Below are 22,733 nucleotides of genomic sequence, written 5' to 3'. Positions count from 1 at the left end.
GCGTGTCGGCCGCCGCCTCGTGCGGAGGTCGACACGCCCCCTTCCAGCGGGCCGTCGGGGCCCCGTACAGGAGATCGCGGGGGACCCCAGGGGTCGGACCCCCCGCGATCTGCAACTTATCCCCTATCCTTAGGATAGGGGATAAGTTGCTCACCACTGGACTACTCCTTTAATATAATAATGTCAGCAGAGATAACTGTGGTCGTGATGTCAGCAGAGAGCATTCCAAAAAGAAAATAATTTCCACTGTAGTATTCAACAGCTAATAAGTACAGGGAGGATTAAGATTTTTTAATAGAAGTAATTTACAAATATGTTTAACTTTCTGGCACCAGTTGATTTAAAAGAAAAAAGGTTTTCACCAGAGTACCCCTTTAACCCCTTAAGGACGCAGGACGTAAATGTACGTCCTGGTGGTACTTAACGCACCAGGACGTACATTTACGTCCTGTGCATAACCGCGGGCATCGGAGCGATGCCCGTGTCATGCGCGGCTGATCCCGGCTGCTGATCGCAGCCAGGGACCCGCCGGCAATGGCCAACGCCCGCGATCTCGCGGGCGTCCGCCATTAACCCCTCAGGTGCCGGGATCAATACAGATCCCGGCATCTGCGGCAGTTCGCGATTTAAATGAACGATCGGATCGCCCGCAGCGCTGCTGCGGGGATCCGATCATTCATAACGCCGCACGGAGGTCCCCTCTCCTTCCTCCGTGCGGCTCCCGGCGTCTCCTGCTCTGGTCTGTGATCGAGCAGACCAGAGCAGGAGATGACCGATAATACTGATCTGTTCTATGTCCTATACATAGAACAGATCAGTATTAGCAATCATGGTATTGCTATGAATAGTCCCCTATGGGGACTATTCAAGTGTAAAAAAAATGTTAAAAAATGTAAAAGTAAAAGTAAAAAAAAAGTGAAAAATCCCCTCCCCCAATAAAAAAGTAAAACGTCCGTTTTTTCCTATTTTACCCCCAAAAAGCGTAAAAAACATTTTTTATAGACATATTTGGTATCACCGCGTGCGTAAATGTCCGAACTATTAAAATAAAATGTTAATGATCCCGTACGGTGAACGGCATGAACGAAAAAAATTTAAAAAGTCCAAAATTCCTATTTTTTAATACATTTTATTTAAAAAAAAATTATAAAAAATGTATTAAAAGTTTTTTATATACAAATGTGGTATCAAAAAAAAGTACAGATCATGGCGCAAAAAATGAGCCCCCATACCGCCGCTTATACGGAAAAATAAAAAAGTTATAGGTCATCAAAATAAAGAGATTATAAACGTACTAATTTGGTTAAAAAGTTTGTGATTTTTTTTAAGCGCAACAATAATATAAAAGTATATAATAATGGGTATCATTTTAATCGTATTGACCCTCAGAATAAAGAACACATGTCATTTTTACCAGAAATTGTACGGCGTGAAAACGAAACCTTCCAAAATTAGCAAAATTGCGTTTTTCGTTTTAATTTCCCCACAAAAATAGTGTTTTTTGGTTGCGCCATACATTTTATGATATAATGAGTGATGTCATTACAAAGGACAACTGGTCGCGCAAAAAACAAGCCCTCATACTAGTCTGTGGATGAAAATATAAAAGAGTTATGATTTTTAGAAGGCGAGGAGGAAAAAATGAAAACGTAAAAATTAAATTGTCTGAGTCCTTAAGGCCAAAATGGGCTGAGTCCTTAAGGGGTTAAGCACTAACTAGGACCAAGCCTTAAAGGGGTTCTCCGCCCCTAGACATCTTATCCCCTATCCAAAGGATAGGGGATAATAGGTATGATCATGGGGGTTCCTCCGCTGAGGACCACCGATATCTCAGCTGCGGCACCCCAGACATCCAGTGCACGGAGCGATGACTGCGATGCAAGGTGGAGGCACATGATGTCGTGGCCCTGCCCCATACATGCAAGTCTTTAGGAGGGGGCAGGACAGCCAACTCCTCTCATAGACTTGCATTGAGGGGGCGTGGTCGGGACGTCACGAGCCTCCGGCGTTGCATCTGACACTCTAAATGAACGCCGAGTGCAGCAGGGAGATCGGGACCCCTGCAATCAGACATCTTATCCCCTATCCTTTGGATAGGGAATAAAATGTCTAGGGGCGGAGTACCCCTTTAAGTGGTTTTAACATGTTTAGGTACACCCCTTCCCCTGATAAAGAGAGGTTGGACTAAGTAATTCTCCTGAAATGATTGGCTAGGAGAATAATGAGATCACAGCATCATTAATCTAAGTACAGTAAATGCAGACATTTTAACCATTTATACTTGAAATACCTCTGTGTATGCAATTGAAATAATGCCATTTTTCATTTACTCTCCAGTAGCTGGAACAGTTATACTGGGACACTACACAAGGGGGTATGTCAGGTGCCAATGGTGCCAATTTGTGTAACAAGTCTGGCACTGAATTGTAGTGTCAATTGTCAACACTCACATTGTAGCTGCACTTATAGCCAAAATTGTGAAAACAACAGGGCTCTTCTTTCTAAAATATGAGAATACAAGCGAAAATAAATAAAAATAAGACAAAGTGTAAATATATATATGTTGCAGATTGGTAATAAGTAATATATATATATATATATATATATATATATATATATATATATATATAGATATATAAAGGGGTATTTCCATCTCATAAAGTGATGGCATAAGCCTGTGGGTGCTGTTGGCCGGGCTGGGGGGCGTCTGACCACTAGGACAGCTGTTGATCCTGAGAATAATGGGATCACATAATGTGGCTGGGATCCCTTCGCATCCTATCCCTGCACAGTCCGATAGCCGGGATGATGTGATCCCTTTTCCTTCAGGTCGGCAGGGGTCTTGGACATCAGGTCCCTACCAATCATTAAAGTGTCTTTGTCAGTTTTCATAAGTCACAGAGACATAGAAAAATGTTGATCCTTTGGAGTCTGGGTGTGCAGATCCCCATCGAGAGTTGCATACAGCCATGAGAAGCTTTTGGCTGAGCACTTCACTCCCCGGCACACCAAAATTTACAGTGGAGCTTATCTTCTGCAGCAAGATGGAACAGTCCACAAGCCGGGAGTGAAGCACTTATTTAATAATCTGTGGGGGTCTTGAAGGGGTACTCAGGGAGAATTTTTTTTTTTAATCAACTGGTGTCAAAAAACAGATTTATAAACTACTTCTATTTAAAACCCTAATCCTTCCAGTACTTATCAACTGCTTGATGCTCCAGAGGAAGTTGTGTAGTTCTTTCCAGTCTGATCACAGTGCTCTCTGCTGACACCTCTGTCTGTCTCAGGATCTGTCCAGAGTAGGAGCAAATCCCCATAGCAAACCTCTCCTGCTCTGGACAGTTCCTGACATGGCCAGAGGTGTCAGTAGAGAGCACTGTGGTCAGACAGCAAAGAACTGCACAACTTCCTCTGGAGTATACAGCAGCTGATAAGTACTGGAAGGATTAAGATTTTTTTCAAGAAATAATTTACAAATTTATTTAAAGGAGTACTCCGGTGGGAAACTATTTTTTTGAATTTTTTTTTTTTTAATCAACTGGTGCCAGAAAGTTAAATACATTTGTAAATTACTTCTATTAAAAAATCTTGATCCTTCCAGTACTTATTAGCTGCTGAATACTACAGAGGAATCCATTTTCTTTTTGGAACACAGAGCTCTCTGCTGACATCACGAGCACAGTGCTCTCTGCTGACATCACGAGCACAGTGCTCTCTGCTGACATCTCTGTCCATTTTAAGAACTGTCCAGAGTAGGAGAAAATCCCCATAGCAAACTTATGCTGCTCTGGACGGGTTCTTAAAATGTCAGCAGAGAGCACTGTGATCGTGATGTCAGCAGAGAGCTCTGTGTTCCAAAAAGAAAATAATTTCACAGTGCTCTCTGCTGACATTTTAAGAACCCATCCAGAGCAGCATAAGTTTGCTATGGGGATTTTCTCCTACTCTGGACAGTTCTTAAAATGGACAGAGATGTCAGCAGAGAGCACTGTGCTCGTGATGTCAGCAGAGAGCTCTGTGTTCCAAAAAGAAAATAATTTCCTCTGTAGTATTCAGCAGCTAATAAGTACTGGAAGGATCAAGATTTTTTAATAGAAGTAATTTACAAATCTGTTTAACTTTCTGGCACCATTTGATTTAAAAAAAAAATATATATATATAGTTTTCCACCGGAGTAACCCTTTAACACCCAGAACCAGAATATTCAAAAGTTTTGACATGTGACAGGGACACTTAGAGTGATGGCATAGTCTAGCAAGGTACCATCAGTTTCATAGAAGATGCAACCCTTTAATCCAGAAGATTCTTGATCATTATATTGGATAATAAGTATTTCATAAAAAACATCTCCATTCTAAATAGAAACTTAAATGATCAGCTGATCTCTGCAGGTCTGAATTGTCCAACCCCCGTTTAGCTTTTACGACTGAGGAAAGCCAATTCTGATTAGACATTTTCCCCACAGGCTGTTTGTATATAAAAAAAACAACTCTGAAGTCTTCAAAAAAATTCATACAGTGCAAGACAGTAAAAAGAAGAGAGGGAAAAGAGTAAGAGTATGGGAGGGGGAAGATGAAGCTGCAGTAGATCTTTGTCTTCCTGAGACTTCATGCTGTGAGAGGGGAGGAGGCGCTGCAGAGCAGGAGACATCTTTTTACAACCTCTCAGCAAGTGCGGAGATAGAGGAAGAAAGATATTATAGAAACCGCAAAGCATTTCTGTTCCCCACACATCTCATAAACAGCTATGACTGCAAATGTAAAATGTAGACTTTATATGGATTCTTATTCTGACTAATGTGTTAAAGGGGTACTCTGGGCCTAAGAAATCTTATCCCCTATCCAAAAGATAGGGGATAAGATGTCTGACCTCGGGGGTCCCGCGCAATCTTGCATTCGGCACCCACCTCTTTGAGCTGCACGCCGCGCTGCCGGGTGCCGACCCCAGGGCTGGAGTATTGTGATGACACGTGTGACTTCACCCTCCGCCCTCGCTATACAAGTTTATGGGAGGGGATGTGACGGCCGGAGTATCATGACATCACAACTCTGCCGCCGTGTAACGTCACCCCCTGCCCCTGCTATGCAAGTCTATGGGAGGGGGCGTGACTGCCGTCACGCCCCCTCCCTTAGACTTGCATAGCGGGGGCAGGGGGTGACGTCACACGCGGTCGGAGTCGTGGCGTCACGATACTCCAGCCCTGTGGCTGGCATACGGCAGTGTGTGAGATGGCAGCGCAGCGTGCATCTCAAAGAGGTGGGTGCCGAATGCAAGATTGCGGGGGTCCCCAGTGGCAGGACCCCCACGGTCAGACATCTTATCCCCTATGCTTTGGATAGGGGATAAGATGTCTTAGGGCCAGAGTACCCCTTTAACACATTAGCCGTCACGCCCCATCTCATAGACTTGCATACCGGGGGTGGGGGGGGGGTGATGTCACACGGGGTCGGAGTCGTGATGTCACAATACTCTGGCCGATATGCTCTCTCCCATAGACTTGCATAGCGGGGGCGGGGGCTGACGTCACACATGACATCACGATACTCCGGCCCCCTGGTTGGCACCCAGCAGTTTGTGAGCTGGCAGTGCGGCGTGCAGCTCAAAGAGGTGAGTGCCGAATGCAAGATTGTGGGGGTCCCCAGTGGGGGTCCCCTTTGGATAGGGGATAAGACGTCTTAGGGCCGGAGTACCCCTTTAAATATTCCAGAACTAGAAGTTTCAATACACAGATCTACAGGCGGGGCTGGCTAGGTAGTTTGGAAAGGAAATTTCTCTCAGGCTCAAACATCAAGTAACTTTCTTATAAATTTATTTTTTAGACCAGAGAAAATGTCTTCCATTGCATGCCGAAATTGTTCTTCGCATGCTAAATGGCTCCAGGTATCGGAACATAAAGTTGTCAGATTGCTGTTTACCACATAAAGTTGTGAAGGTACTATGCCGAAGCTCGGATTTCTCTGCGCAAAGAATTCCTAGGTAAAATATGGCCCCCGAAAAAAATCAATGCGGCACTTAAAAGTTTGTGATCCCATATTGATTTTATGGCGGTGCATGCAACCATTTTGAAGAGACGCTGTATGGAGGGCGCAGGGAACAAATCATCACATTAGGCATATGGACTTACTAATATTTTACTGGGTGGCATTTCAACCGCAATATATTCTTATTTGTATTTTAGTGCCGGGAGGCTCGATGTTACTGCTGTTACGGGAGCATATAGATCTTAAATCAAACAATCCTCAATGCAAACAGGCCTTACATTCTGTGAATATTTTTATGGGGTTAATTGGTTAGAACAATGCATTTTCATATTACAGGACCAGCTACCATTTCGTAGGAGGATTGTTACTGGAAACCCCAAGAAAAAGCTTTTGGAAGTGGAAGATACATGGGTATCATGCAGGACGAGTCCCCTATTATAGCTAAACATGAACGATGACTCCATTAAAACTGATCGTTGGCAGGTCATATAGACAAGAAAAAAGGCCCCAATGGGTTCTAGTTGGTTGAATCAACATTTTGGTTGGGTCAAACATTTGCAGAGGCAACTCCAGCGGATTCAGGGCAGCATATGCTGGACCTCCGGTCTCCTCCACCCTTGGCTTAACAAGGTAAACCTTGCTTGCAATGGATCTCCTGAACCCAGTGGGCCTTGTAATTTTCCCAAGTTTGCTTCATTCAAAACATCAGCCCAAACCATTTCCTTCATGTGCCTCACTATCAGCATGTCCTCCATATACATCATGTACCTCCCTATCAGCATGTCCTCCCTCTACATCATGTACCTCCTTATCATCATGTCCTCCCTCTACATCATGTACCTCCTTATCATCATGTCCTCCCTCTACATCATGTACCTCCTTATCATCATGTCCTCCCTCTACATCATGTACCTCTTTATCATCATGTCCTCCCTCTACATCATGTACCTCCTTATCATCATGTCCTCCCTCTACATCATGTACCTCCTTATTAGCATGTCCTCCCTCTACATCATTTACCTCCTTATTACCATGTCCTCCATAGACATCATGTACCTCCTTATCATCATGTCCTCTCTCTACATCATTTACCTCCTTATTACCATGTCCTCCATAGACATCATGTACCTCCTTATCATCATGTCCTCTCTCTACATCATGTACCTCCTTATCATCATGTCCTCCCTCTACATCATGTACCTCCTTATTAGCATGTCCTCCCTCTACATCATTTACCTCCTTATCGCCGATAAGGGGCTGGTGGGGATGGGTGCTGCATGGAGGATGCAGGTTTTCCGGGGCTGGTTCTGAGGAATCAGCTCGACGGCTGCCCCGATGTGACCTGTTCCCTCCGGGTCTCGCCATGAGGCTGAGAGGGTCTAGAGCCGAGGTACTTTTGTGCCTCGGGGAGTGGTGACCCCGAGGTGCCGAAACTCACTGGGAGGATAGACTCACTGAGTTGAAGCACGGGCACCATAATCTATTCACCTTGTGGCACTCACCTCTTGATTCCCGGCCTTCTGGCTAGGATCAGAGAAATTTTTATAGATCCGGCCGGATGTCCGGGCAGTATATCTGCACACATTCACTTATTTATTTCTTTTTTGTCTCACTGTGTCACTTTTTGCGTGTTGTGTGTTCACAGGATTTGTCAGGATGCGGTGTCCCTCCTGGCGGTCTAGGGGAGGTGTGTGTGGCCATTAGGTTCCGCACCTCCCTGCAAACACCCCGGGTACTCCTGCTTTGGCAGGGTACCTACCGTAATCGGCTCTGCGGGCAGATACCTTGGCTAACGCCAAGGGGGATGCCGGGAGCATTTGTGGTCCCCTAGTAGCTTCGGCGAAAAGGGACATCGAACCTGGAACCTCGCAGGTACCTTTTGGTCCGGAGGCGAAGGGTAAGGTTTGTTGGGGGGCCTCTCTCCTATCGGAGAAGGGCTTGCGATAGACCGCATCCTTTGTGCACGTTTTTTTAGTGTAACACGTTTGCACTTTTTCTTGCACTTTGGGTGAATCGAAAGCACGTTCCTTGGCTTTAAAAAAAAAAAAAAAATGTCCTCCCTCTACATCATGTACCTCCTTATCATCATGTCCTCCCTCTACATCATGTACCTCCTTATTAGCATGTCCTCCCTCTACATCATTTACCTCCTTATTACCATGTCCTCCATAGACATCATGTACCTCCTTATCATCATGTCCTCTCTCTACATCATTTACCTCCTTATTACCATGTCCTCCATAGACATCATGTACCTCCTTATCATCATCTCCTCTCTCTACATCATGTACCTCCTTATCATCATGTCCTCCCTCTACATCATGTACCTCCTTATTAGCATGTCCTCCCTCTACATCATTTACCTCCTTATTACCATGTCCTCCATAGACATCATGTACCTCCTTATCATCATGTCCTCTCTCTACATCATGTACCTCCTTATCATCATGTCCTCCCTCTACATCATGTACCTCCTTATTAGCATGTCCTCCCTCTACATCATTTACCTCCTTATTACCATGTCCTCCATAGACATCATGTACCTCCTTATCATCATGTCCTCCATCTACATCATTTACCTCCTTATTAGCGCGCCCTCCATAAACATCACATACCTCCTTATCATCATGTCCTCCATCTACATCATGTACCTCCTTATTAGCATGTCCTCCCTCTACATCATGTACCTCCTTATTAGCATGTCCTCCATATACATCATGGGGGAGATTTATCAAAACATGTGCAGAGTCAAAGTTGCCCAGTTGCCCATAGCAACCAATCAGATCGTTTCTTTCATTTTTCACAGGCCTTGTTAAGAATTTAAGAAGCGAGCTGATTGGTTGCTATGGGCAACTTTGACTCTGCACAGGTTTTGATAAATCTCCCCCCATGTACCTCCTTATTAGCATGTCCTCCCTCTACATCATGTACCTCCTTATCATCATGTCCTCCATCTACATCTGTACCTCCTTATCATCATGTCCTCCATCAACATCATGTGCCTCCTTATCATCATGTCCTCCATCTACATCATGTACCTCCTTATCATCATGTCCTCCATCTACATCATGTACCTCCTTATCAGCATGTCCTCCATCTACATCATGTACCTCCTTATTAGCATGTCCTCCCTCTACATCATGTACCTCCTTATTAGCATGTCCTCCATATACATCATGTACCTCCTTATTAGCATGTCCTCCCTCTACATCATGTACCTCCTTATCATCATGTCCTCCATCAACATCATGTGCCTCCTTATCATCATGTCCTCCATCTACATCATGTACCTCCTTATCATCATGTCCTCCATCTACATCATGTACCTCCTTATTAGCATGTCCTCCATATACATCATGTACCTCCTTATTAGCATGTCCTCCATATACATCATGTACCTCCTTATCAGCATGTCCTCCCTCTACATCATGTACCTCCTTATCAGCATGTCCTCCCTCTACATCATGTACCTCCTTATCATCATGTCCTCCCTCTACATCATGTACCTCCTTATTAGCATGTCCTCCCTCTACATCATGTACCTCCTTATTAGCATGTCCTCCCTCTACATCATGTACCTCCCTATTAGCTTGTCCTCCATCTACATCATGTACCTCCTTATTAGCATGTCCTCCATCTACATCATGTACCTCCTTATTAGCATGTCCTCCATCTACATCATGTACCTCCCTATCAGCATGTCCTCCATCTACATCATGTACCTCCTTATTAGCATGTCCTCCATATACATCATGTACCTCCTTATTAGCATGTCCTCCCTCTACATCATGTACCTCCTTATTAGCATGTCCTCCCTCTACATCATGTACCTCCTTATTAGCATGTCCTCCCTCTACATCATGTACCTCCCTATCAGTATGTCCTCCATCTACATCATTTACCTCTTTATTAGCATGTCCTCCCTCTACATCATATACCTCCTTATTAGCATGTCCTCCCTCTACATTATGTACCTCCTTATTAGCATGTTGTCAGGTATCTCTAACACACCTCTCACCATCCTAAACTTCAGTTCTCACCATTTTATCTTTCTGGCCGTCCACTACTGAGTGACTTAGTGATGCTGCAGCAGCAGGTAGCATATAGTGTGGTGTCACCGGGGGCCTGTAGGCATCCCCAGCTTATGAGCCGGTCACAACTGCATCTGTTGCCACCTCGGGCAAGTGGAGAAAACCTGAAAATTTGCATAATTCTGCATTAGCGTTAAGGGAATCTCCCAAGATTGGCTTGGGGTCTGATTATGGAAATCGGATTTCGCACTTAGCTCAGATTTGGATCAGAAGTTTCCAGAATGTCCATAATAAAAAAATACAGGAGCAGGGATTCCTATCAAAGACAGGCAACCCTGCTCCTGTACAGTATACTGAGTGGCTGGGCCAAGTGTAGAAAGTTCAGCCCAGCAAAATATTCAGCATCATCTCTTCCTTTTTAGAGTACAGGAGAAGGAAGGAAACAAAGTCAATCACGAAAAGTTCAAGTTGTGAAAAACTCATCTCTACAGCCTACGTGTTAGTGGAAGCTTGACCTTCCTTGTAAAGGTGGAGTTTCTAGTTACATAGTCATTAAATATTGGGACCATGTATGTTCACCACACTGGATCATTGTGTGGCAGAGTTTATGCATTTATGTATTATTCTGCCAACATTTATTTCCAGCCATATTCATCATGGTCCTTAATTTACTAGACAAAGAGATGTGGATTTCCCAATAACCACAATACTGATTTATTCCGGTTTCATAATATCCTTATTTTATCCAGTTTCCTTCCATCAGCTTCTGAACTGATAGATAATCGATATTCAGCCTGCGGCCCGAGCAGTGAGACATCAGGATCTGAAATATGACGTTTAGAGGGAAGCATAACTAAGCTATGAAGGAAGGTCTCATTAAGATGTATGTCAATCTCTAAACTGCAGATATAGCAGAGCTGACTTTATCTTGGAACCTTAGGAACAAAAATATCCTGTATTGAGATCAGTATAATGTTTACTGTGGCATTACGTACTATATAACTTATCTAAAAAAAAAAAAAAAAGTCATATGTGTTGTGGTGCCCCTTTTCCCCTACAGCCCATCTCTATTTCTCTATATTATCATAAGGGTTCTGTCACATAGCACAGGGAGAAGTGCAGCCCAGAGCTCATCAACAACAACAACTTTCCCTACCTACTTGACAATCTGTCCTAAGCGACGAATCCACAACTGGGCGATAGTTCCTACTCTGAACAGGACAAACACAAAAACAGCATAGGTCAGCGAATAGGTCAGGACACAATGGAATAACCAAGGAACAGGTCAGGAATCAAAGACAGATGAACAGCAATCAGGTGATCAGACATAAAGAGCAAGGTCAGTCAAAGCTAGGAAGTGACGTAGTACCAAATCACTAAGCAAAGGGGTAGTAAGGGAACAAGCTAAAATGTCAGACGTAATAGAAGACTGCATAATAAACACAGACATAGGGAGCTTGTACAAGGACAAAAGAGCCATGCAATGAAGCAAGCCTGTGACTTCATTTTTTTTTTTTATCTAAGAGCCGAGGAACGTGCTCTCGAATCACCCAAAGTGCAAGTAAAAGTGCAAACGTGTTACACTAAAAAAAAGTGCACAAAGGATGCGGTCTATCGCAAGCCCTTAGCCTCCGGATCAAAAGGTACTTGCAAGGTTCAAGGTTCGATGTCCCTTTTCGCTGAAGCTACTAATGGACCACAAATGCTCCCGGCATCCCCCTTGGCGTTAGCCAAGGTATCTGCCTGCAAAGCCGTAAACAGTCGATACCCTGTGCATGCAGGAGTACCCGGATTTTTTTGCAGGGAGGTGCGGAACCTGATGGCCACACACACCTCCCCTAGACTGCTAGGAGGGACACCTAGAAGGGCTACCGCATCGTAACAATCCTGTGGACACGCAACACGCAAAAAGTGACACAGTGAGACAAAAAAGAAATAAATAAGTGAATGTGTGCAGATATACTGCCCGGACCAATAGCCCACCCCAGGAGAGTGTGGGTGCTGAGGCCAGATACAATTGGTTCATCGTCCATTGCCTCCTGATTGGCCCAGGCATCATGACAATGAATGACACCAAAGCTGAACACAGTAGGGGTTGATGCTGTGGCCAGAACTAGAGGCAGACACGCCCATTACAGGTCATTTGATTTGGCCAACCCATACTTGTTACACAAAATGTCTCACTACTGGATCGGCTATGATCTATGGGAAAACCTAATTGTAATCATTCAATTTCCCAGCAGCGCCACCATAGGGGAAAGTAAGTATTACACAGCCCCTATGGGTTATTTGTGTAAAATAGGACAGGACAGGTCCTTGATAGCTGGAGAAACCTTTCGTAACCATTATGACCTCTAGCCAAGAAATAAGTATCTTGAACAGTATCCCCACCCCTCCCCCACCTTCTATTAAATTAATATTCCTATTAGGGTGTATGGAAATGGAATTTCTAATCAGAAAACTCTCCTTTAATAAAAAGTATGCAGGATAAGCAATTTGCCGGTATAAAAGTTAGGTAGACTCGTTGGTGAGACCTGCTCCTCATTGAGATAGAAGAATGATAAGAAAAGTAACAACTAATGCAATTAGCATATTAATGTAATAGAATTCTGCATAGTTTTCCCTTTAGAGGGAAATGTTTTTTTATTTTTATTTTTTACTATTTACGATTCCAACATGTCCGACACCTTGTTGCAATTTTTTTTTCTTAATTTAATGAACCTAAACATGATGTTTGGGAGAAGAAAAGATGTTTAAGTATAGCTGTCATCTCCATTCAGGTTTTAATTACGTACTTGACAGGCAGCGAGAGTGCGCGCTTAATCACCATCCGAAATGTCAGCGCATAAACATTAATAAAAACAAAGGCTAATTACCCGGCTTTAATCGCAAAAATCCCATCAACTCTCTTTCTCCGTGCTTATTTTTTTTTTGCCATTTTGGTTCTTCTTATGCATTAATGTGTTTTCTTCTAAAATGTTATTTAAGTACACTGCTCTTTTATACTACTAATCATTTCTGCAAACATTAGAGAGATTTATCAATAGTATCTAATCAAATGTTACCTAATATGACACCGTCCTGATTTTATTTATTTATTTTTGCTTTTTTTTTTTCTCGCGTTTAATGTTTTAACTTCTTCATCGACAATCATATGACAAGTTGTACGTCGCTATGCCGTCAGGCTAATAATCCACCACTTTTTGCATCTATTTTTGGTGTGCTGCAGAATTTTTCAATTTGATTATCTACCTTTGACCCATCATCTGTTCCTTTTTTTGGTTGTGCTGCCCCACAGTTACACCTATCTATCTCATATCTATCTATCTATCTATCTATCTATCTATTTCTCATATCTTTCTATTTACTCTCTCTCTCTCTCTTATTAGTGATATTCAAATTTGCGATATTTCGCAAATTTATTGACGATTATTCATCCTATGTTCGTGAAATTTGCATATACGCTATGTTCATTCACTTTTTTTTTTCAATGCGAAAATTTGCATGAAAAATTAGCATGTGAGAAAAAAAATGAAAATGTGCATTAAAAATTTGCATAAAAATTTGCATGTGAAAAAAAACAAACAAAAAAAAATGAATATTCGTAGAGCACTATATTCTAAATATTCTCACAAAGTGCCATTATTCGCTATAAAAATTTGCATTACGAATATTCATGCTCAACAATAATATATATATATATATATATATATTTTATAATGTGGATGTGATAAATGTTTATGTGGCCACAAAAAAAGAATCTCACCCAAAAACTAAATTTAATTTTTTTTTTTTTTTTTTACTTGACCTCACAAATATGTTGCATACTTTGTGGGGAAAAAATTTTTGATTACAAAGTGCAATTAATTGTTCTCACAAAAAACAATCTTTCATATGGGTCTGTAGATAGAAAAATAAAAGTGTTATGGCTATTAAAAGGCAAAGTAAAAAAAAAAAAAACATGCAAAAAGGAAAATTAGTTGTGTCTTTAAGGGTTAAAGGGGAGTCCTACCTACAGGGGCAAACTACCTTCAGGGGGTCATACCTACAAGGGCTCTTACCTAGAAGGGGCAAACTACCTTCTAGGGGTCCTAACAACCGGGGAAATATACCTTCAGGGGAGTTCTACCTACATGGGGCAAATGACCTTCAGGGGATCCTACTTAAAAGGGGGGGGGGGCTACATACAGAGGGTGAACTTTCAGGAGCCTCCTACCTACAAGAGTTAAACTAGCTTCAGACAGTCTTACCTGCAGGGGGCTAACTACCTAAAAGGGAGAGTACCTACAGGGAATCCTACCTAGAGTGGCTATACTACCCACAGGGGGCAAACAATCTACTAAAGGGGGCACCAGCATACTGGGGGAAACTACCCACTGGTTGTGTAAGCTTACTAAGAGAAGATTACATCATGGGGGTCCCTTTATAAGGTGGACATCTACTTAATGGAGAAAACTACCTATTCAATCAATCTTTCTATCTAATGGGGGACCTACCTACTCTTCCCTAATCGACCAACCCACTTTCCTACCCACTTTCCTGTACCTGACACCGAACAGCAGAATTATTTCTTTTGAGGACCCTATAGGTGAGGAAACAGGGAAGGAAGATGCTGGAATAATGCAGAGCCTAAGATGTTTAGCTGTCAGATTCTGCAGAAAATCATCATGACGGTCTGGGCCAAATGTAGAAAAGAAAAAAAAAAAGAAAAGCAACTGACTCTGGCTACATGAGATGGTCACCTGTAAGTGTCTGGGTATAACAACATTGTAAACTACATACAGAGACATACAGTGACCCCCCCCCCCCCCCCGACCTATGATGGCCCCGACATACGTTCATCTCAGCATACGATCACTCTCAGAGGCCATCGCATGTTGAAGGCAGCATCAGCATACGATGCTTTTGTATGTCGGGGCCATTGCATAAACGGCTATCCGGCAGCGCAGACTGCTTCAGCTGCCACCGGATAGCCGTTTTTTTTTGTTGTTTTTTTTTAATGTGATATTTATCAATTATAGTTAATCTTCATCGCCATTAAATGTATCAGTAAAGTTTCTATTATTCCCGTTCACCATAAACTATCAATAATTAACCATCCATCGTGAAGCAGACTCACCCGGCATCAGGACACTCAGGACGACAGCGAACATATCATAGCAGAAACAGCACAAATTGGATTTATTAATATTTATATGTGTATTTGGAAGGTTGGAGATGCCTCCTTTAGGATGGATTTATTATACTGTCTAGATTTGTGAATAATGATACAATTTTTTTTATTTTTTTTTCATCGTAGTAAAAATCTAGTACTTTTTTAATTTTTTTATTTTATGCAATTTTTTTTCATATTTTTTTAGTTTCCTTTGTTTACTTTGTGTTATTTTTTTATTATTTGTTTTCATAATTATTATTTTTTTTTTAAATAACTGTAACCCCATGAATAATTATTTTGACTCTAAAAGTAACAGCTTGCAGTGGTAAGGGAAGAATACATGATACAATGTTCCTCCTCGCACCGGAGAGGCTTGGTGGCAGTAAATCAATAGTTTGAAGAGAGATAATGACTGTACCTGGATTATGTTTAATTAATGTCTTCCCCGACTCCTCTGGTGCATGTTCAGATAATAATGCAAATCTTCAGCCATATGCAGGTAATATTTCCAATGCACCATGGATTTTTTTCTTCTTTTAGAGCACCCTTCTGTCTAGTCATTTACGACTCCATGAAATATTTGGAACACAACTACTTCTGTTTCAGAGAGGATGTAATGTTCTCTGGGCATCCCATAAGAGCGGCCCAGTGTTCGAATGTATTTGATTAAAGTGGTGTTCTATAGGGGACATCTGGATTACTCAGATTACTAATGATGAGTTTTAAAGTGGATTTACAAACAGTGTTTAAAAAAAAATAAAAAATAAAAAAATAATAACAATAATTATAATTATAATAATAATATTGCATTTCTCAGTGTTTTTTTCAGGCTTTTTTTTTCTACAATTTTGTTTTGTTGTGTTTTGGTTCATCAAACCATATCTACATTAATTTTTAAGGTCCAGCACTTTTTTTGAATTTGGGGATCAGTATAAGAAATTTTAACCCTTTATAGGAGAAATATCATGTCCAAAGGAATGTTTTAGATAGTGCGGGTGGGGGTGCGGGGCGGCGGGGGGGATGGGGGTTGGGGAGACCAGGCACTGGGGCCCTCTACGATCTCCTGGTTGGAGCCCTGGCTCTCCTTCACAGCAGCACGTCGCAAACTCTGCCCAAAGGGGGGCCTCCATATAGCTCTATGGGAGAGCCATTCCGCAATCTTCGTCTCTCCCATAGAGCTATATAGAGGGGGTGTGGCAGCCCCCGCTTCGTGCTTGGATCATGACTCGCCACTGTGCTTCAAACAGGAGATCTTGGGAAACCTCAGCATCTGGACCCCCCCCCCATGATCTAAAAATGTTCTTACATAATACTTCTTCTTTATGGATGCTGCCTATTTTGACCTTAAAGGAGTCCCTCGGAATACAAAAACTTATCCCCTATCCTAAGTATGGGTGATAAGTGTCAGATCGCAGGGAGTCCAATCATATGGTGGCCCAACTCTCCCCCTGAATGGGTCGTGTTTCAACCACTGTACGAAACAGCGGCCGACACTGGGAAAGCTGGAGCACTGCACTCGGCAATCTCTGGCTTTACCATAGAGCTGCATTATGGGGGGGTGTGGTGTGTGTGTGTCGGGCGCCACTTCATGCAGTGGTCAAACACGCACCGTTCAGGAAGAGAGCCGGGGCTCAGTACAGTAAGTAGATCACATGGGGGTCCCAACCATCGGACCCCGCGCAATCTGACACTTACCCCCTATCCTTAAGTTTTTGTATCCCGGAGTACCACTTTAATGACCGAGCCCCATTTTTCAAATCTGACCTGTGCCTCTTTAAGTTGTAATAACTTTAGAATACTTGTACTATGAGAAGCAATTCTAAAATAGTTTTTTCGTGACATATTGTTCTTTATATTAGTGGTAAATTTTTGTTGCTACATGCAGCATGTTTTTGTGAAAAACTCCAAAATATTTGGAGATTGGAGAAAAATTTGGAAATTTCTGCAGTTTTTTCATTAATATTTTACACTGTGCGGTAAAAATAATATCTTTTTTCTGTGGACTGGTATGGTAACGGTGATACCCAATTTGCATAGCTTTTTACGTACTTTTTCCTATTCACAATAAATTCTCCCCCCCCCCCCTTTTTTTGTGTTGCCATGTTTCGACAGCCCTAACTTTTTTATTATCTGTCCGACCGAGCTCATATTTTGTGGGACAAGCTTTACTTTTTATTGGTACCCTTTAATGCAATACATGCTACCTTTTGACTATTTTTATTCAAATTTTTGGACCAAAATTAGCAATTCTTGATTTTTTTTTTTACTTGTACTATAAAAGGGCCAAATTAACAACATTATCGTTTTATAGTACAAGTCATTAAAGATGTGGCAATACTTAATATGTACAGTGAGAATGCAGGACGTATAAAAACATCCAGTTGCAGGAACATGTCAGCTGCAAGGACATTTGTATACGTTCTGTAGCAGGAAGGGGTTAAAGGGGTACTCCGGTGGAAAACTTTATTTTTTATTTTATTTTTTTGTAAATTACTTAGTAAATTACTTCTATTAAAAAATTTTAACCCTTCAAGTACTTATTAGCAGCTGTAAACTACAGAGGAAATTATTTTCTTTTTGGATTTCTTTCCTGTCACGACCACAGTGCTCTCCGCTGACACCTCTGTCCATGTCAGGAACTGTCCAGAGCAGGAGAAAATCCCCATACCAAACCTACCCTGCTCTGGACAGTTCATAAAATGGACAGAGGTGTCAGAAGAGAGCACTGTGGTCATGACAGAAAATAAATCCAAAAAGAAAAGAATTTCCTCTGTACTATACAGCCGCTAATAAGTACTGGAAGGATTAAAAAAAATTAATAGAAGTAATTTACAAATTTCTGTTTAACTGGCATCAGTTGATTTACAAAAAAAAAAAAAAAAAAAAGTTTTCCACCGAATACCCCTTTAATTTCAAGTTCTTTGAAGGGGAGAGTAAAAATGGGAGTAGCTACTCCTGACTTCAGGGAGGTAGGTCATGCCCTGTTACTGTCATCTTACCCCCTGTACATCCTCCAGTGACTCCAGGTGATGTATAGGAACTTTTTTGATGTTATCACCCCTCTTATCAATCACACTATGTTACTGTCACCCTCTGTCAATAAAAGTTTAAAAACTTCTGAGATGCTTAGAATTGTTCGTCATTATACCATCACAGTACCCTCTGGAATACCCCTTTAATTCGGCTCATTGAAATGAATTACATATGTGGTGTCCCGGTGCCGCATCCTATACGGTACCTGTGTATAAGTCCCCATAGCCTGAGTCCCTAGGACGTTGGGGTCCTTCTTAATCAGTCCGCCCTTGGTCACCTCTCATCTAGGTATTACTTATCTAATAGTTATTTAGAATTTATATATATCTATATATATATATCTATATATATATATCTATATATATATATATATATATATATATATATATATATTTGTACAAATGTATATAAATGGTTAATTACCTATGCATAGCGTAGCAGGACCTGCGGGTCACGTGATTAGGTAAACTCTATGGTTTTATGCTTAAGGACCTTTGGAGGTCCCTATGACGTATTCTTCCCATCACTCCCTGTAACAGTGAGTGACAGTTAATCGGACCATTCAGAAACGGCCCCGCCCCTACCCATATAAGGGAGCGGCGGCCATTGCTCGCTCTCTTGTTCCCGGGCTGTCAAACGAGCAGGATCTGCGCAGCTATCTTCCGCAGTGAGTTAGGCCCGAGCCTTGCAGTGACGGCTGATATATTCAGAATCGTGAGTGTATCAATCCCTAAGCACTCTGCAAGATCACCGGACCTTATCTATCCCCTAAATCCCGACGGATCTTCGCAAATTACCCTAATTCAGACTTTCATGAGAAGTCAAGGTCCGCAACAACTGTCAGTCATTGAACTGTATAGAGACTGTATTCCTGAGACTGTTACTGTTCATTGGATGTACCGCAAGCATTTAAGTAAAGTTATCCAAGTTCAAGTTCAACTACCTTGTGGACCTTCAGTCATTTTATGCATGCACCTATCGTTACTGGGAAGGGCGGCTATAGGCCGGAGAATTACCTCAGCATACTAGCCCTCAGCCTGGCGTCACGAACTATAGAATTAACATTAACCCCTCATCTACCGAAACAACACCCCAACTACCATACACCCCCCAAGGGCTACCACACATACGAGAGCGCATAGAAAGGCATACGGGAGCGCGAGTTTTTAGCTCTCCCCTGCTGTATGCGCTCCCGTATGGGGGAAAACGTAATGGGAACCCAGCCTTACATAGGCTTGATTTCCTGGACTGGAGGCTCCAGTCCACACCCTTAATCCACGACAGGTTTCCCTTATCCAAGCTGTTCTCAGGGGAGGCTTCCTGTGCTGATTGAGAGAGAGGAAGCCATATAGTAAGACGGCTGTTTGGGTTTGAGTGCTGGAGAGACTGAGATGAGAAGCAGCCACAGCCAGAACTGAAGCTCAACCCTACGAGGTCTGAACCTTCTTCTATGGCCATTTTGTGAGTTTGTTTGGGGCCAGACATCAGGCCCACAGTAGGATAGTGAGGTATCCTCATGTTTAGTTGGAGCCGGACAGGCTTAGGTTTTGTTGTTTTGTTTGCACTAGAGATGAGCGAACTTACAGTAAATTTGATTCGTCACTAACTTCTCGGCTCGGCAGTTGATGACTTTTCCTGCATAAATTAGTTCAGCTTTCAGGTGCTCCGGTGGGCTGGAAAAGGTGGATACAGTCCTAGGAGACTCTTTCCTAGGACTGTATCCACCTTTTCCAGCCCACCGGAGCACCGGAAAGCTGAACTAATTTATGCAGGAAAAGTCAGCAACCGCCGAGCCGAGAAGTTCGTGACGAATCAAATTTACTGTAAGTTCGCTCATCTCTAGTTTGCACTGTGCTTTGTGCCTAAAATCATTTAAATAAACCTGCTGGACATTTGAAACCTGCTTCCTGTTTGGATACTGTCATTGCCGACCCCACCGTGTGAGCTGTACCCTACACCCTTTAAAGGGGTACTCTACTGTCCCACTATTCGAAATATTTTGTTCCGAACACTGGGTGTGGGCGGACGTCACCCCCCCGCCCTTCGTGACATCACACCACGCCCTCTCAATGCAAGTCTATGGGAGGGGGCGTGGCGGCCGCCATGCCCCCTCCCATAGCCTTGCATTGAGGGGGTGTGGTGAGACATCATGAGGGGTTTGGCCGTGACGTCACAGCCCACACCCAGCGTTCGGAACTAAATGTTCTGAACGTTGGGGCAGTGGAGTACCCCTTTAAAGCCTAAACTGATAGTCCCAGCAGCAAGACATCAGTTTATATTCAGGACAGAAAGGTGTAAAATCAGAGAGCCCCTTTAAGCTGGAGTTCCTCTTTAAATGTATGCAAAACGTATAAACCCAGATGATCCATGTGTAGGCGGAGGAGGCGGAGTAATTAAATCTCATAGATGTTCACGAGGTTTTCACCGTTAAGAATCCATGAACGGTGTTTGCATTAAACAAAGTCGTTTCCGCTGTCAGAATAATGTATCTTCCTTTGTTCTATCAGAACTTGTTGGGGGAGAGGAATCAATCTGAAGCAGCGGGGAGCCCCATTAAATATGTAAATGAGAAGCAGGTGCTGGATGTGTCCTGTAGATGAGCCTCCGGATGAGACCCATTCCCATCCCATTACCGGTGTCATGCCCACAACAACAAGCTCCGTTGCAAATCGACAGATTTGTCAAGTTGACATGCAATTTCCAAGGCATTTTCTCAACCCCCATGATGCTGCAGGAAGATATTTGTTTAAAGGTAAACTGGTTATGGCGGAACTCCGTGTCGTCACCCCCCCCCCCCAACACCCCCCCATTTCCCCACCTGCAGATGTAGCAGAAGTGACTTGGTCATTTAACTGTTTGGGGGTGTTGTCATAGATTAGGAAGAAAGTGTTTCTGCAGATCTGTGTAAACTATATATATATATTGCATTGTGACCTTTGTGACATCTTTATGTGATAAGAATATAGGACAGAGTTGTTCTTTTTTTTATATGCTCTTATGCCACAACAGCCGACAACCGTGAAGCAAATCTTCACACTGTTTTATTACAAAGTGAGGCAGTTTTACTATGTGGTTTTTAATCGGTTGCGTCAGTAAAGTAAAAATCCACATGAATGGATAGATAGATATACAGCAACAGGAGAATACAGCAGCACACTGCCAGCACAAAGATATAGATAAAACATGAGTATATAGATAGAACATGAAAAGCTATACAGCTGTAATGCAATAAATGAAGATATGAAACTATGAAATTATGAGGTACTTAGCTTGCAAATTTGGCGCCAAATAGCGTGGACCGTCCCACCACGGTAAGGTGACCTCATTCTGGGACGGACCCTACACTGTGAATATGCCTCTGTGTGAACAGTACAGCAGGCATGCAAGGTCTGAAACATCCAAGACATCTTATATACACCTAATAGAGGTGGGTGGGGTGCAGGAGCCAACATGGAGGTAGCCAATCCCCCATACGTGTAATACAGACAAAGGATAAATTGGCCAGCACTATTGATCCAAACTATTATATGGACCTGGCTTGCAGGTGCAGGCTGCTGGGCTAAATATACAGCAACAGGAGAATACAGCAGCACACTGCTAGCACAAAGATATAGATGAAACATGAGTATATAGATGAAACATGAGTATATAGATAGAACATGAAAAGCTATACAGCTGTAATGCAATAAATGAAGATATGAAATTATGAGGTACTTAGCTTGCAAATTTGGCGCCTATCTATATACTCATGTTTTATCTATATACTCATGTTTTATCTATATCTTTGTGCTGGCAGTGTGCTGCTGTATTCTCCTGTTGCTGTATATTTAGCCCAGCAGCCTGCACCTGTAAGCCAGGTCCATATAATAGTTTGGAATCAATAGTGCTGGCCAACTTATCCTTTGGTTGTATTACACATACGGGGGAGTGGCTACCTCCATGTTGGCTCTTGCACCCCACCCACCTCTATTAGGTGTATATAAGGTGCCTTGGATGTTTCAGACCTTGCATGCCTGCTGTACTGTTCACACAGAGGCATATTCATAGTGTAGGGTCCGTCCCAGAATGAGGTCACCTTACCGTAGTGGGACGGTCCACGCTATTTGGCGCCAAATTTGCAAGCTAAGTACCTCATAATTTCATAGTTTCATATCTTCATTCATTGCATTACAGCTGTATAGCTTTTCATGTTCTATCTATATACTCATGTTTTAGCTATATCTTTGTGCTGGCAGTGTGCTGCTGTATTCTCCTGTTGTTGTATATTTAGCCCAGCAGCCTGCACCTGTAAGCCAGGTCCATATAATAGTTTGGATCAATGGTGCTGGCAAATTTATCCTTTGGTTGTAGATAGATAGATAGATAGATAGATAGATAGATAGATATGAGATAGATAAATACATATGAGATAGATATATAGATAGATAGATAGATATGAGATAGATAGATATGAGATAGATAGATAGATAGATAGATAGATAGATAGATAGATATGAGATAGATAGATATGAGATAGATAGATAGATATGTGAT

At 42.4% G+C, this 22,733-nt stretch overlaps 1 protein-coding gene across 1 annotated transcript in view; it reads left to right on the top strand.

Moving 5' to 3' along the window:
* Positions 1-22,733, top strand: part of LOC130277525 (uncharacterized) — a 161,567-nt gene that overhangs the window by 23,058 nt on the left and 115,776 nt on the right. The window contains exon 2 of the mRNA XM_056528202.1: positions 20,708-20,952. Within this exon, the coding sequence (XP_056384177.1) occupies positions 20,797-20,952 (156 nt within the window). The 5' untranslated portion in view covers positions 20,708-20,796. The remainder of the gene's footprint in view (positions 1-20,707; positions 20,953-22,733) is intronic.

The sequence above is a fragment of the Hyla sarda genome, chromosome 6 (genome assembly GCF_029499605.1).
Source record: "Hyla sarda isolate aHylSar1 chromosome 6, aHylSar1.hap1, whole genome shotgun sequence".
Classification (NCBI taxonomy): domain Eukaryota; kingdom Metazoa; phylum Chordata; class Amphibia; order Anura; family Hylidae; genus Hyla; species Hyla sarda.
The sequence above is the reverse complement of the archived record's forward strand: the minus strand, read 5'-3'. Positions and strand labels throughout refer to the sequence as shown.